The 14,178-nt window shown below is 39.0% G+C and overlaps 1 protein-coding gene across 1 annotated transcript; it reads right to left on the bottom strand.

Moving 5' to 3' along the window:
* Positions 1-1,071: 1,071 nt before the first annotated feature.
* Positions 1,072-12,905, bottom strand: LOC133324350 (extracellular sulfatase SULF-1 homolog). Its single transcript, XM_061533195.1, has 12 exons — positions 12,324-12,905; positions 10,398-10,567; positions 10,000-10,326; positions 9,568-9,938; positions 6,469-6,764; positions 6,293-6,411; positions 5,169-6,232; positions 4,905-5,109; positions 3,604-3,914; positions 3,346-3,541; positions 3,186-3,278; positions 1,072-1,810 (listed from the first exon to the last, which is right to left on the bottom strand). Exons 1-12 carry the CDS (start codon positions 12,699-12,701, stop codon positions 1,072-1,074), a joined length of 4,269 nt encoding a protein of 1,422 aa, XP_061389179.1. The 5' UTR covers positions 12,702-12,905.
* Positions 12,906-14,178: the final 1,273 nt, after the last annotated feature.

The raw sequence follows: 14,178 nt of genomic DNA, 5'->3' as shown, positions 1-14,178 counted from the left end.
GATTCACAGGATCTCTAGAAGGACTCCGACATTCAGATAAGATATCCTGACCTTCTGTTCGTTTATAAAATTGCTCTCGTCTGGTTCTTTTCAAAAATATTTCATACGCACACCATGATAACTTTTCACATACAAAAAATCTTATAAATACCAATTAGTTTTTTTTTATGAATTATAGGTTATGTGTTCGTTTTGTTTGCTTGTTTCTTTGCAGATTTCATTGGGTTATCTAACAACAACAATAATAATAAATCATTTAATGTAATTAATGTATTTGTTTTTGTCTAGAAGAGATTTATAGATATGCAGTTGGCGGATATGTTGTTGAAAGGAGCGCTTAATTTTTTTTCTATATTAATTATTATTATTTTGTTTTTAAATTCTCTAATAAATAATGAGCATATACATAATAATATATTCATTGTTCGTGTATTACTACATATGTATGTATATATAAATAATTTCGAATTTCGGTTAATATCATTTTAAACATTTTTGTTGTTGTTCTTGATGTTCATTTTGAGCGGACGTCTTAGTTGGATTTTTTTGTTTCCTTTTTTCTGATGGAGGGAGGAAGGAAGGGAATGAAATTTGGTTGGGATGGACAATGCAGATATTTGTGGGATGCTTCTGGCTTATTAACCGCAATGGGAAAGTAGGACAATATCTAGTGTTATTATTCTATTTCATCATTGCCAGCAATAAAAGGTTTTGATAATATCGAATACTTAATACACATTCAAATCCTTAGCAAAGCTCCGATTTATATTTGATAATCTAGGGTACAGCCTTCTCTTTGGAATATTTCCTTCCTGGCAAAAATCAATCACCTGCCTAGCCACCCATTAATGTCCGCATTGTACTTTATTATTAAAGGATCCATCGAGGTTTTTGGTTCACTTTGCTTTTTCTGCCTAAATAATGCGCATAGTTTTGTTGTTGTTGTTTTTGTTAACTTTTAAATATTCTAATGACAAAATTTGCAGTTTCGTTTTTCTTTTTGGGATAATTTGTTATTTTTTCTTTGCTTAATCGAAAATAATTTAAGGAATTCACAATTTAAATACTTAACTACAGACTTAATTCGGGTAATGTGGTCATTGGTTGCTGTTGTTGTTTTTTATGCATTTTCAAAAATTCAGCATCATCACCATCACTATCCAGTGGCAAAAGTGATGATGATGATGATGATGAAGATGCCGATGGTCCAGCATCTGCTACTGTATCGGATGATGGCACTGGTGTTGAAGAGGAAGATGGCATCCAATTGGAATTGTTTGCATCTGCAGCCGCTGCAGAATCTGCATGTGAAGTTGTGCTACTATTATTGCTGTTGATGTCTTTATACAATACACCACCACCCATCACATTATCCTTGGCCTCTTTGTGTTGTTGCATTGTTGTCACTGTGGCATTTGGTGCTGTTGGAGATGATGCGGATGATTGAGGTGGTGATGGTGATCCTATTGCCATTGATTTTTTAACTTCAGCATTGTGTTGATAGCGTTGGGTGTCCTCCTCATGAAAACGATTTCTTCGAATACTATTACCACGTTCAGAGGCCATAGATTGTGGTGACTGATGTTGTTGGTGCTGCTGTTGATGATGGTGTTGTTGCCGCTGTTGATGAGGCACCATCCTATTGTGGTGATTAGTATTATATGCTGATGGTCTTAAATGTTGACTCTTTTGATGGGGATTATAATAGGAATGCTGTTGTTGTTGATGATTTACATGTTGCAGCTTCCATTGTTTACGCCTTATATTATTATTGTTGTTGTTTGCGGTGGTGGAGCTCGGTGGCCAGCGGCTAAAATAAAGAGAAATTATTAATATTTTAAATAAGTGAAAAATAAATGTCTGAAGTTTTCCAAAATATGTGCTTATATTTCAACAAGGAACATTTTTATACCCTTCACCACACTGTGGTACAGGGTATTATGTCTTTGTGCATATGTTTGTAACAGGCAAAAGGAAACGAGATAGACACATGGTTCCTTTTGAGAATATGTGCATGTCTGTCTGTGCATGTTAAATTGTAAACAAAGTACAGGTCGCATTTATGATCCGAATTGGATGAAATTTGGCATAGGTCACTTATTCGGCCCAAGGACGAACCCTATTGAAATTGGGAAAAATCGGTTTAGATTTAGATATAGCTCCCATATATAGTTTCGTCCGATTTCATATAAATGGTGCACCAAAGTCCCTATATATCCTTCGATTTCCACGAAATTTGGCATAACGTACTGAATTGAGCCTAGAGTGATGTCTGTCAAGTTTTGAGAAAATCGGTCCAGATTTCTATATAGCTTCCATATATAGTTTCGTCCGATTTCATGTAAATGGTACAACAAAGTCGCTATATATCTTTCGATTTGCACGAAATTTAGTATAACGTACTGAATTGAGCCTAGAATAATGTCTGCCAACTTTCGAGAAAATCGGTCCAGATTTAGATATAGCTCCCTTTTAATATAGATTTATTTTAAGTAATTGACGCACCAAGGAACCAATAGGCTGATAGGAACGAAACGTTCTGAAATTAGTATAACGTAACATGTGACAAGTTTGTTTGAAATCGCTTAATATTTGGATAGAGCTTCCATATATATTTTCGCCCGATTTCAAGTAAATTGTTAGTCAGTTTGACATCAATTTTTGCACAACTTACAAAATTGAGCATAGAATTACGCAGTTGCGTTTTCTAGAAGTACAGACATAGCCCAACGGATGACCTATTTTATTTGTTTGAAGTCGATTTACATACTTTATGGATATATCTAGGTAGATTCACATTTACATAAATATCACATATTTTATTTCATTCAATTTCATGTTAATAGTCCTGCTTAATATACCCATAGTGGTGAAGGGTATCTTATATTAAAACTCCCAACCCTTCAGCTCGTCTTTAAATGCTTCTGCATAAATATTCTGTTATTCTGCAGCTCATAGAAAAGGACTTCTTATCAGCCCCTATATATCAAAAACTCTAATATCAAAAAACTGGTTTTTAAAGAATAGATTTTTAAAGAGGATTTTCTCAAGGATCTTCAGAAAAATAAAGATGAGGTTTTTAAGAATATTTTCTCATGGACCATAAGAGAACTAAGAGTATTTTATCATCAAGCTCGCTTATGAAGATTACCCGATCATTATCTTCCCTTTAAATTCCAACATACCTTGACAATTTCCTGCGTTTTGTCGGTGATCCTTCATAATCCATGCGATTGGAAACAAAATCGGAATTGCCATTCAGTGATGAGGTTATTAAACTGGAAACTATATAATAAAATAGAAAAAATGAATATCCCTTTTATTCAAAACGATTTTCCACAAAACTTACCATGTTTCCGCTTCGTGCCTCTTTGTATAATACTATTTGAGCTGGTGGAGTTGTTCGAATTTACAACTGTCACTGTACGTTTAATGGTACAACTTTTGCCCTTACAACTTTTGAGTTTGGCCAATGTATCATGCATATACGACTTCTCAGCCTGTGTAAGCGATGAGGCGCGATTTAAAGTTTCGAAGGGATCTGAAAGCGGATTTTATTATAATTCGAAATTAGTTTTTAAATTTTTGAGGTTATCATCTTACCAATTTTCAAATCATAAAATGTTATTAGTCCCGTCGTAAATTCACAATATAAATAATTGTGTGTGGCATTTATGGTCCTTAGGCAGGAATAAGTATTATTATTAGCATTCATACAGAAACAGAATGGACTATCATTCCATAACGGGGCGGTACGCCAATGAGTATTGTCATGCGAAAAACAATTCATTTTCTCCGATAGACATTCCTTTTCCAGGCGTGCCTTCTTGATCCGTTTCCTTTCCTTTTTGCGTTGCCTTTCCTCCTTCAATTTGCGTCTGGCCTCTCGCGCAATTTCTTTGGAATCTTGATAACTAAAAAGAGGAAAAGAATAAGAATAAAATTCAAAACTGAATGAAATATTCGATATTTAAAATAATGGCGTCCAACTTGACGCTAGTTTATTAAATTCCCTCTCTTTCTCTCTTTGGGGCATCTGTAAAAAGTCGAACTACTTAAAGCTGGTCTACACAAGTCCCACGTTGGGCGCCATGTAAGAACAAATAAAAAAGAATTCCTTCAGAATCCCATTAGCTAGTCTATAACGACTCCCTTCAGCTCGTCTATAAAAACTACATACGGATCGTATAAATGAGTTTTGTATGGCCCTGCCTTCAGCTCTTTTAAAGAGACTCAATTCAGCTCGTATATAAAAGCCCCTTAGGGCCACATTTATCCGGCTTGAATGGCCCCCTGTTGGGCGCCACGTAAGAACAATTTAAAAATGGGAGAACAGATAGATTTCGTTCAGCTCGCTTATAAAGACTTCCTTCAGCTTGTCTATAAAGACTCCCTTCGCCTATAAAGACTTCTTTCGGCACGTCTATAAAGACTCTGTTCGGCTCGTCTATATGGACCTTCAGCTCGACTATAAAGACTCCCTTCAGCTCGACTATAAAGACTCCCTTCACTTCGTCCCTTCAGATCTTCTATAGAGATCATTATAGAGACTCCCTTTAGCTCGTCTATAGAGACTGCCTTCAGCTTGTCTTTAGAGACTGCCTTCATCTCGTCTTTAGAGAGTACCCTCAGCTCGTCTACAGAGACTCCCTTCAGCTCGTCTATAGAGACTCCCTTTGGCTCGTTTATAGCGACTCCCATCGGCTCGTCTAAAGCGACTCCCATCGACTCGTCTATAGCCACTTACATCGGCTCGTCTATAGAGACTCCCTTTGGTTCGTCTATAGAGACTTCCATCGGCTCGTCTATAGCGAATCCCTTCTGCTCGTCTATAGAGACTCCATTTCGCTAAAAAGATCGCCTCGCCCGAACTTGACGATGTCTTTACCTGGCATATTACTTACTCTGTATCCGGTTCACAATAACATTCAGCTGGTCCTGAAAATTGAGTATTGCCAGTATCATGCCTAGAATTGTAATATGTTTCTTTGACTTCTTCCTTCTGTCCTCGATGTTTGGGTTTAGTTCTGTGGCCCATTTCCGAACTGGATGCTATGCTCTCCGAGGTGGAACTTGGATAGCTGGATTCTTCATAGCTACCTTGGGAAACTGGAAACAAAAATCAAAGGAAATTTTAACATTTGATTCCATATTGCCAAAAACCCTACCTTCATCCGATGTACTTCTCCATGGGGTATTTTTATTTGGACCATCTGGCAGAGTTGTGGTCGTATATGTATTTGGCACTTGATTATTGCGATGTTTGTTTTTCTGTGTCGAGGTCATAATCTCCTCATAATTGGTTCTGCGTGAAGTACTAGTAAAATAGTTCATATCGAATTCAGGATTCTCAACATTCGATACAATGATTCGTCTCCTTCCAGCGCTGTTTCCAGCGGAGGAGTACATGGGATTACCCATAACTCCCGCATTGTTGTGATAACGATTATAACCATGTTGAGACTGAGGCTGTTGGCCACGATGACGACCCTTTTGATGACGATATCCCGAGCCATAAGCATTGGTATTCGCTTCCCCATTATTGTATTGATCTCCCCGATTGTTGTTGTTGTTGACGAATTCATTATTCCAATAACGCCCTTGCTGTTGCTGCTGCTTGCTTTCCCTCAATTGCTTCTTGATATCCTTCAAATGGGTAATTTTATCCTTCAATACCTTGATAAGCATATCAATTTGTGATCGCGATTTACGCCATGTCTTCTCGTCATCATAAATAACATCGGAACAATTGACTTTACCACTTTGAGATTCAATATAACAACGAGTACCGACACGACCACCCACTTTGGGGAATTTTCCGCCTCGTACAAATCCAGCCGAAGTCATTTTGGTGGCCGATGTCTTTGAGGTACTATTCACCGTCCAGTCATGTTCAACAAATTTCAGCTCCAATGTTTCCAAAGTATCCTGAATTTCTTGTATAACTTTGGAGATGGCATCATTGGAAGCGTTGTTCTTTTTATTCTCTTCACTATTTAAATTTTCAGGATTTTCGAATAAATGTGCCGTAAGTTCTCTTTTGGGCCTTGATAACTTTTCAGCGTTCTTTTTATGTTGCTCCAAAAGATACTGCTCGAGGTTGTGTACATTTTTATGGATATCCAATAATTCTTCCATTTCATAGGGCAGCTCAGAATGGTAGAGTTCCTCGATATCGAAATTCTCAGTGTCACGTTTGTGGCGTCGGGAATTTTTACCAAAGTTTTGGTTCCTAAAATTAAAAACACAATTTTTATTATTCAGAATCTTCAATATCTATTCAAATCCTTACCTCTTCCGAACTTCAGGTTTAATATAGACCACACCATCTGGTGTAAAGCAAGCACAATTACGTTTATTTTGATTCTTTGGGTATTTGGATATTTCTGCCAAATGATGCTGCAATTGGAGCTAAAGAGAAAGTCAATTAATTTCATTTCCCTTCTCTAGGTCATATAAGTCCCTTACATGAAATTTACACTTATGTTTCCGCCATCTTCCATTCTCATTAACACATTTCCATTTTTGCCCAGCTCTACAATCTTCCAAGAGACTTGGATCAGAACATTCCGAATTTAAACGCATCATTTTTGTATTATACGGGGTCAATGGCAGATTATTATCAAATTGATCTTGTTGTTCGAGTTCATCATTTGTGGCATCGTTATCCTCCTCCTCTTCGTTAATAGCAGCTGAGGTATCCGTCTCATCTTCATCATTTTCAAATTCGAAATCATCATCGGTAATTTCTTCATTGTCAGTATCTGTAAATCAGAAAAAGGGATACGATTAGAAATTTTTGAGAAAAATTGACTCAATTGGATTCTTTTTAAATGAATGATTTTTAGAGCGTCCATAAGGACTCCGTGGTCTTCAGAACTTCTATAAAGACTTCCTGAACGGACGTTCTGGACGTCGAAAAGGACACATTACCCTTCAACTTGTCTAAAAATACTCCCTGTCCCTCCAGCCACTCTATAAAGACTCCATGACCAACTCCTCATAAAGACTCCGTGGCCCTCCAGTTCCTCTATAAAGAATTCATGACTCTCTAGCTCAATTATAAATACTCTCTGACCCTCCAGCTCTTCTATAAAGATACCCTGGCCCTCCAGCTCGTATATAAATCATGCCTATCCCTCCAGTTACTATAAAGACACCTTCGTCCTCTAACTCCTCTATAAATACTTTCTGCCCTACAATTCCTCTACAAAGACTCCCTGGCCCTCTATCGTCCCTGCCCCTCTAACTTCTTGATAAGGACCTTATGGTCCTTTAGCTCTATAAAGACTCCCTGGCACTCCAGTTTCTCTATAAAGACTCCATGACCCTCCAGCTATAAAGACTTCCTGGCGCTACAGTTCCTCAATAAAGAATTACTGGCTCTCCAGTTCCTTCATAAAGATTCCCTGGCCCTCCAGCTGAAGCCCTGGGAGTTTTTAAATCAAAGACTTCGGAGTTTTTATGGACGGTATGATTCTCTATAGATTAACTGAAGGTCCTATGAGACGGAGTTAAGGACCAGTGAGTCTACATTGACTAGATGAATGACCTAGCAGTTTTAATAGACGGGGTGAAGGGCCAGGGGGTCTTTATAGATGAGCTGAAGGAGGTCATGCTGTCTATTAATTTTTGGGTATATTCATTTTTGTTTTTCCGTTTGTAACTTATCGAAATAATCATTTCCGACCCCATATTCTTAATCAGCGTAAAATTCTATGACGATATAGCCATGTCCGTCTGTCTGTTGTAATCACTTTAGCGTCTAAACGAATTGACATAGATCGCCAACTTCGAACTTGTCCTGCAGGCAGGACAAGTTCGAAGATGGGCTTTATCGGTCCCCGTTTAGGCATAGCTCCCATATAAGGGTACCCCCCAATTTTCGGTATTTTGGGGTTCTTGAGCGCGTTTTTCAACCGAATTCGCTGAAATTTGGTACATTGGGTTCTTTTTGGGTTCCAAATGTCTCCACAACCAATTATAAATACAGGTCCACTTTCTCTGGTAGTCCCCATATAACAGTACCACCTAATTTTCAGTATTTTGGGGGTGTTGATCTATTTTTCCACCGAATTGGCTGTAATTTAGTATTTTGAGTTCTTAATAGGTTCCAAGTATCTCCACAAAAAATTATGAATATAGGTCCATTTGTTCGGGTAGGCCCCATATAAGGGTAACGCCCAATTTTCGGTATTTTCGGGTTATTGAGCGCGTTTATCAACCGAATTCGCTGCAATTTGGTACATTGGGTTCCTATTGGGTACTAAATGTCTCCACAAAAAATATAAATATAGGTCCACTTTTTCTGGTAGCCCCCATATAACGGCACCTCCTAATTTTCAGTATTTTGGGGGTTTTGATCGTATTTTTCCATCGAATTGGCTGTAATTTAGTATTTGGGTTCTTAATAGGTTATAAGTATTTCCACAAAAAATTATGAATATAGGTACATTTGTTCGGGTAGGCCCCATATAAGAGTAACACCAAATTTTCGGTAATTTGGGGTTCTTGAGCGCGTTTTTCAATCGAATTCGCTGCAAATTGGTATTTTATAGTTGTTTATAGTAGCGAAACTCCCTACCAAAATTTATTAATATTCGCCCCCTTTTTGGGGTAGTCCCCATATATGCACCGTGTTAAAGTGTATACACCCTCATTAGCCATAAGGCTGAGGGTATAATTATCCATTAAAAAATCTGAAATTTGTATTATGGTTTACATAATCCGTTTTTACAAATGTCGGTATAAGTCCCCTTTTTGGTATGTTCCCTATGTTTTCATTACTTGTACCTGTCAGTGTATCTATGGTGGAGGGTATCCAAAGTTCGGCCCGGCCGAACTTAACGCTTTTTCACTTGTTTTTTTTTTTAAGAGCTAACGGGTCTTTTTAGCCAAGCTGAAGCTGATTTGTGGATGAACTGAATCGCAGGGGGACTTTATAGAGAGGACAAAAGACCAGGAAGTCTCTATAGGCACTACAGATCCTCTATAAAGATTCTGGCCCGTCTATAAATACTCCCTGCACTTCTCGCATCTATATAAGTACTCTCTGGCCCATCAGCTCTATAAAGGCTCCTGGCCCTACAGTTTCTCAATGAATAATCTCTGGCTCTATAAAAATTCTCTTGCGTCCTGCTCTTCATGCTCGATTATAACGACCCCTTGAATTTTAAAATGCATATCTGTGCTCATTGAACTCCACCACGTCTAACAAGACCCATTGACCTTCGACATGTCTTCCCGATCTTCATATCGCATATGAATAATCTTGACCATTAGTTCATAAATCCTACTAAGGCTTTCTAACATTCACCTCGTCTAAGAAGACCCCCCTGAACTCCATATTATCTACAAAAAGTCCTTGAACTTCAGTTCTATATAACAGAATACTTGAACTTCAGATTGACTAAAACATTCGACATTCTCTTTAAGCTCTTCTAGAGATTTGCTTCTTTTCTTCGTAGAGCCTTTCCTCAGTTCTCTCCTCTAATTTTTTTGTCATTCCATAGAGATTTTCCTATCTATCATTATTGAACTTGATTCTCGTTGAGACGCTTCACAAACACAAATTATCTTTACCATGTTCTCCGAATAGATCCTCCTCTCGTGATTCCATTTCCACAATATCCATACGGGCCGTTGTCGTGGATATTGTTATATTCTCAAGAAGGTCTTCCAGTAATGTGCTATTGGCCAGTTTCATACTGTTACGTTCGGCCTGCAAACGAGCACGGGCCTCAGCTATTTGATCTGGTGTTTCACGGCGACCAGAACTTTCGATAAGGAACGAATCCGGCCAGGGTTCTTTCATGAATTTTTGTCTATTCAGGAGTAGCGGCAAAATGCTTCGGCCATCCATGTGTGGTGGTGTGGGAACACCACCCATATCCAAGAAGGTGGGCGCCAAGTCGACATTTAAAACGATTTCTTCAACCCTAGAAGAGGATATACGATTAACGGATTTATAATTAAAATTAATTTCATATTTTTACTTACACCTTCGAGGGTTGTATACCAGGACCACGCACCAAAAATGGTACCCTTACATCAAATTCGAAGGGAAAACTTTTACCCTTTATCAAACCGAATTGACCCAAATGATAACCATGATCGGAGGTGTAGATAATGTAGGTGTTATCCAATTCTCCCAGTGACTTCAGTTCATTGTAGACCCTCTCCACGGCAACATCTACACTCTGTAAAGTCTGTAGACGTTTCGTCATTAGCAAATTGGTAAAACGTTTATGTACCGGTTCCATGGGTTGGGTAACTCTCAGAATCCATTGTTTATCTGGATTTGGGGCCAAATCATAGGATGGGGTGCTGCAAAAATTGGAAGATGTTTTTAAATATTTGAATATCTGAGTATTGCTGGAGTAGAGGTGGAGACTTACTGGTGTGTGGTCACATTGAAAAATAAATGACTATACTGGGGCGCCGAGTCTTCGGGTCCATGCGGTGCCGGAAAACTCATTGTTAACATCACAGGCTTTCTTTGGTTTTGTTGTTTTGATGATCTCAAAAATGCTATAGAATCATTGGCTATCAAATTTGGATAGTAATCCTATATGTGGCGGGGGAGAAAAAAAGAATAGAGGGGTAAATAAAAAAATTTAAATTGTTGAAGAAATATTTTCAATTGGAACTTGAAGGACAGGAATGTTTTATAGAAAGCGTGAAGGGTCTGGGACTTTTAATTGACGAACTGGAGGGACTGAGAGCATTTATAGACATGGCGTAGGGTCAGGAAGTAAGAGCTGATGGGCAGAGTGTCTTTATAGGTGACCTGAGTGGCCAGGGAGTCTTTAGATACGAGCTGAAGGTCCTGAGATTGTTTATAAGGGTTAGGTAACCTTTATAAACGAGCTGCAGGCCAGAATGTATTTATAGGCGAGCTGAAGGACTAAGGAGTCTTTAAAGAGCTACTTTACGCCAGAAGTTCTGTGTGTAAGATCTGAAGTTCAGGGAGTCTTTATAGATGAGCTGAAGGAGCAGGGAGTCTTCATAGACGATATGAAGGGCCAGGAAGTCTTTATGGACGGGATGAGACTATTTAGAAGAACTGAAGGTCCTATGAACCTTTATAGGCGAGCTGCAGGCCAGAAAGATTTCATAGGCGAGTTGAAGAACCAGGGAGTCTTAATAGACGAGCTGTCTTTATAAACGAGCTGAAGGGCAGGTTGTCTTTTGCAAATGAGCTAAAGGCCAGGAAGCCAATAGTTGACGGACCAGGGAGTCTTTACTTTCGGCCAGCAGTTTTGTGTATAAGATCTGAAGATCAGGGAGTCTTTATAGACGGACCAAAGGGATGAAGGTCAGGGGGACAAGCTTTAGAGCCATGATCGAACTGAATGTCCAGATAATCTGTATAGGCCAAAAGGCCAGGAAATCTTTTTCTTAACTGAAGGACCACAGGGTATCTTACAGAGTATCTCAGGGGCCTGGGAACTGAAGGGTCAGGGGAATCCTATTGACCCGCCAGGAGGTCCTTATAAATGGGACGAATAGCCTGGAAGTCTTTATGGCCTGGATGAGATTCTATAGACGAACTGAATGTCTTATAAACATTTATAGATGAGCTGCAGGACAGGAAGTGTTTTAGGCACGGAGTCTTTTTAGACGAGCTGAAGGTCGGGAAGTCTTTATAAACGAGCTAAGGGGCAAGGGGTCCTGATAAGTGAGATAAAGGGCAGGCCCAGGGAGTCTTTCTGAAGGGTCAGGGAATATTCGTAGATAAGCTTTAGGGACAGGGAGTATTCAGAGACTGATGGGTCAGAGAGACTTTATATACGGTTTGAAGAGCCATGAAGTCTTTATAGACGAGTTGAAGGCCCAGGGAGTTTGTATAGACTACCTTAAGGGTAAGGGAATACTCATAGGTAAGGGTAGCCTTTTTAGACGAGCTGACGGGTCAGAGAGTCTGGAAGTGTTTATAGCCAAGCTGATGGGTTAAAAAGTCAGGAAGTGTTTATAGCCGAGCTGAAGGGCCAGACAGTCTTTATAGATTATCTGAAGGGCTAGGGAGTCTGTATATACTACCTGTAGGGTCATGGAATATTCATAGATAACGTGAAGGGGCAGGTAACCTTTAAAGACGAGCTAACGGGTCCGGAAGTCTTCATATACGAGCTGAAGGACCAGGGAAACTTGTAGGCGAAGACAAGGACCAGGAAGTCTTTATAGGACAACTTTAGGCCAGAAGTGTAAGATCTAAAGGTCAGGGAGTCTACATATATGATCCAGGGTGGTTTTATAAACGGGTTGAAAGGCCAGGGAGTTTTTATACATGCTGTTTTAAAATTTATCATGGTCCCACTTACCTTCTCATAATCAAATCCATGTTTTATCTTTTGACCATTCATATTTATACTATAATTATAGTACTTCGAATTCATAATGAGGCCACCCCATTCCCGCCAACCCGGTGGTATATAGGAACCATTATATTTATTCAGATATTTTCCGAAATAACCAGTTCGATAACCGGCATTCGATAGATATGTAGCAAATGATCGCGTTTCATGTGTGGCCTGCCACTGAGGACTGGAACAGTTGTCGTTATTCGTGAAGACCATATGATTGTGAACATACATTCCGGTGAGTAGCGACGATCGGGCGGGACAACACATTGGTGTTGTTGTATAGGCATGGCGGAATTCAGCACCACCATCTCTCAGAATGCGTAAAGTGCGTGGCATAAAATTCAACGAACCCAATTCCACATCCTGATCATCGGTTAGAATAAGAATGATGTTAGGTTTACGGCTCGAAGCCTGTGAGTCTCGGGAGAAACGTTTTGATGTTTGTGGACCCGGACCGGAGTTACGTTGTCGAGCCTGTCGTTGATGGCCCTCGTGATGTTGTGCTGTTTGTGAATGATGTTTTTGATGTTGTTGTTGGTGTTGATGATGTTGCTGCTGCTGTGGCTGATAATGATGTTGTTGTCTTTGTTGCTGATGGCGTTGATGATGTTGCTGTTGCTGGTCTTGTTGATAGTGATGTGCACTTTTTTGCTGCTGATGATGATGATTCTGTTGTTGACTTTGCTGCCTATGATGTTGTTCGGTATCTCTGGAACTAGGCCGATGACCATTCGCCTCCTCCTCCTCATAGTATGTTGGTATATTTTCTTTGGCCGCTATCGCTGTTGTCGACAACAACAATAAATTCAATGTAAACAGCAGACAAATGCTGACGCTAATTGCTAATTTATTAATATTATGGAGCTGCATTTTTGTTTTAGTATTATTTGTTCACGACTTCTATTTTTTTTATCACAGTATACTTATTATGTTTAATTCTAAATTCTCCACGGCCAGAGAATTGAAGTTTTACACTTCGTATTTTTTGAGGGGGTTATGTCATCTTTATTTATAGTTGTGGTTATCCAAATTTAATGACAAATTATCTGAAATGAAGGAAAGAGAAAACAGTGATTAGTTTTTAAGTAAGTAATAAATAATTTATTATGGACCAATGGACCAGTATGGACTAAACGGCCAGGGTGTATATATAGACAAGCTAAAGAGCCAGGGAGTATATGACGTGCTAAACGGCCAGTGAGTCTATATAGACGTGCCGAAGGGCCAGGGAGTCTATATAGACGAGCTAAAGGGCCAGGGAGTCTATTTAGACGAGCTGAATGACCAGGGAGTCTATTTAAACGAGCTGAAGGGCCAGGGAGTCTACTTAGACAAGACGAAACTATATAGAAGAGCTGAGAGCCAGGAAGCCTTTATAGACGAGCACATCTATTTGTATTTGAAGAAATATTAAAAAATCCATGTTTCCGAGGCAATACCTCTTTGAAGAAAATATTGGATTGTCCCCATGGTCTTCCGATAGTCTCACAGAGCTAGGCTGACGTTTTTAAAAATACTTCACATGGACTTATCAAAGTGACTTGTTAAAAAACACATTCCTAAGCTCTATCCGAACTACAAGCGTGGATATTTTTTTAAAAATGCTTTCCCAAAGAATACCCGACCTGCCAGTGTAGATTTGTTTAAAAAATGTCTTGTCAATTACCAATATACCAATACGTCTGACGTTTTATGTATATTCTGTAACAAAATTTTCTATCAAAAATTATCAATATTGGCCCAGATTTTCATGCAGGCTTGCCGAAAATTTGTTCCAATGTAGATAACGCTCTAATTTGATGATTTGGGATCG

Source organism: Musca vetustissima, unplaced genomic scaffold (assembly GCF_032173495.1).
Source record: "Musca vetustissima isolate MV318-11 ecotype Yass unplaced genomic scaffold, APGP_CSIRO_Mvet_v1 utg2199, whole genome shotgun sequence".
NCBI classification, from domain to species: domain Eukaryota; kingdom Metazoa; phylum Arthropoda; class Insecta; order Diptera; family Muscidae; genus Musca; species Musca vetustissima.
The sequence above is the reverse complement of the archived record's forward strand: the minus strand, read 5'-3'. Positions and strand labels throughout refer to the sequence as shown.

Excerpts from the sequence above, each read along its gene's own strand:
- LOC133324350 (XM_061533195.1), bottom strand. The coding sequence starts at position 12,701 with ATGCCACGCACTTTACGCATTCTGAGAGATGGTGGTGCTGAATTCCGC. Across the intron at positions 9,939-9,999 it reads GGTATACAACCCTCGAAGGT|GGTTGAAGAAATCGTTTTAA; the intron begins GTAAGTAAAAAT and ends ATCCTCTTCTAG. Across the intron at positions 5,110-5,168 it reads GAGAAGTACATCGGATGAAG|TTTCCCAAGGTAGCTATGAA; the intron begins GTAGGGTTTTTG and ends TTTTGTTTCCAG.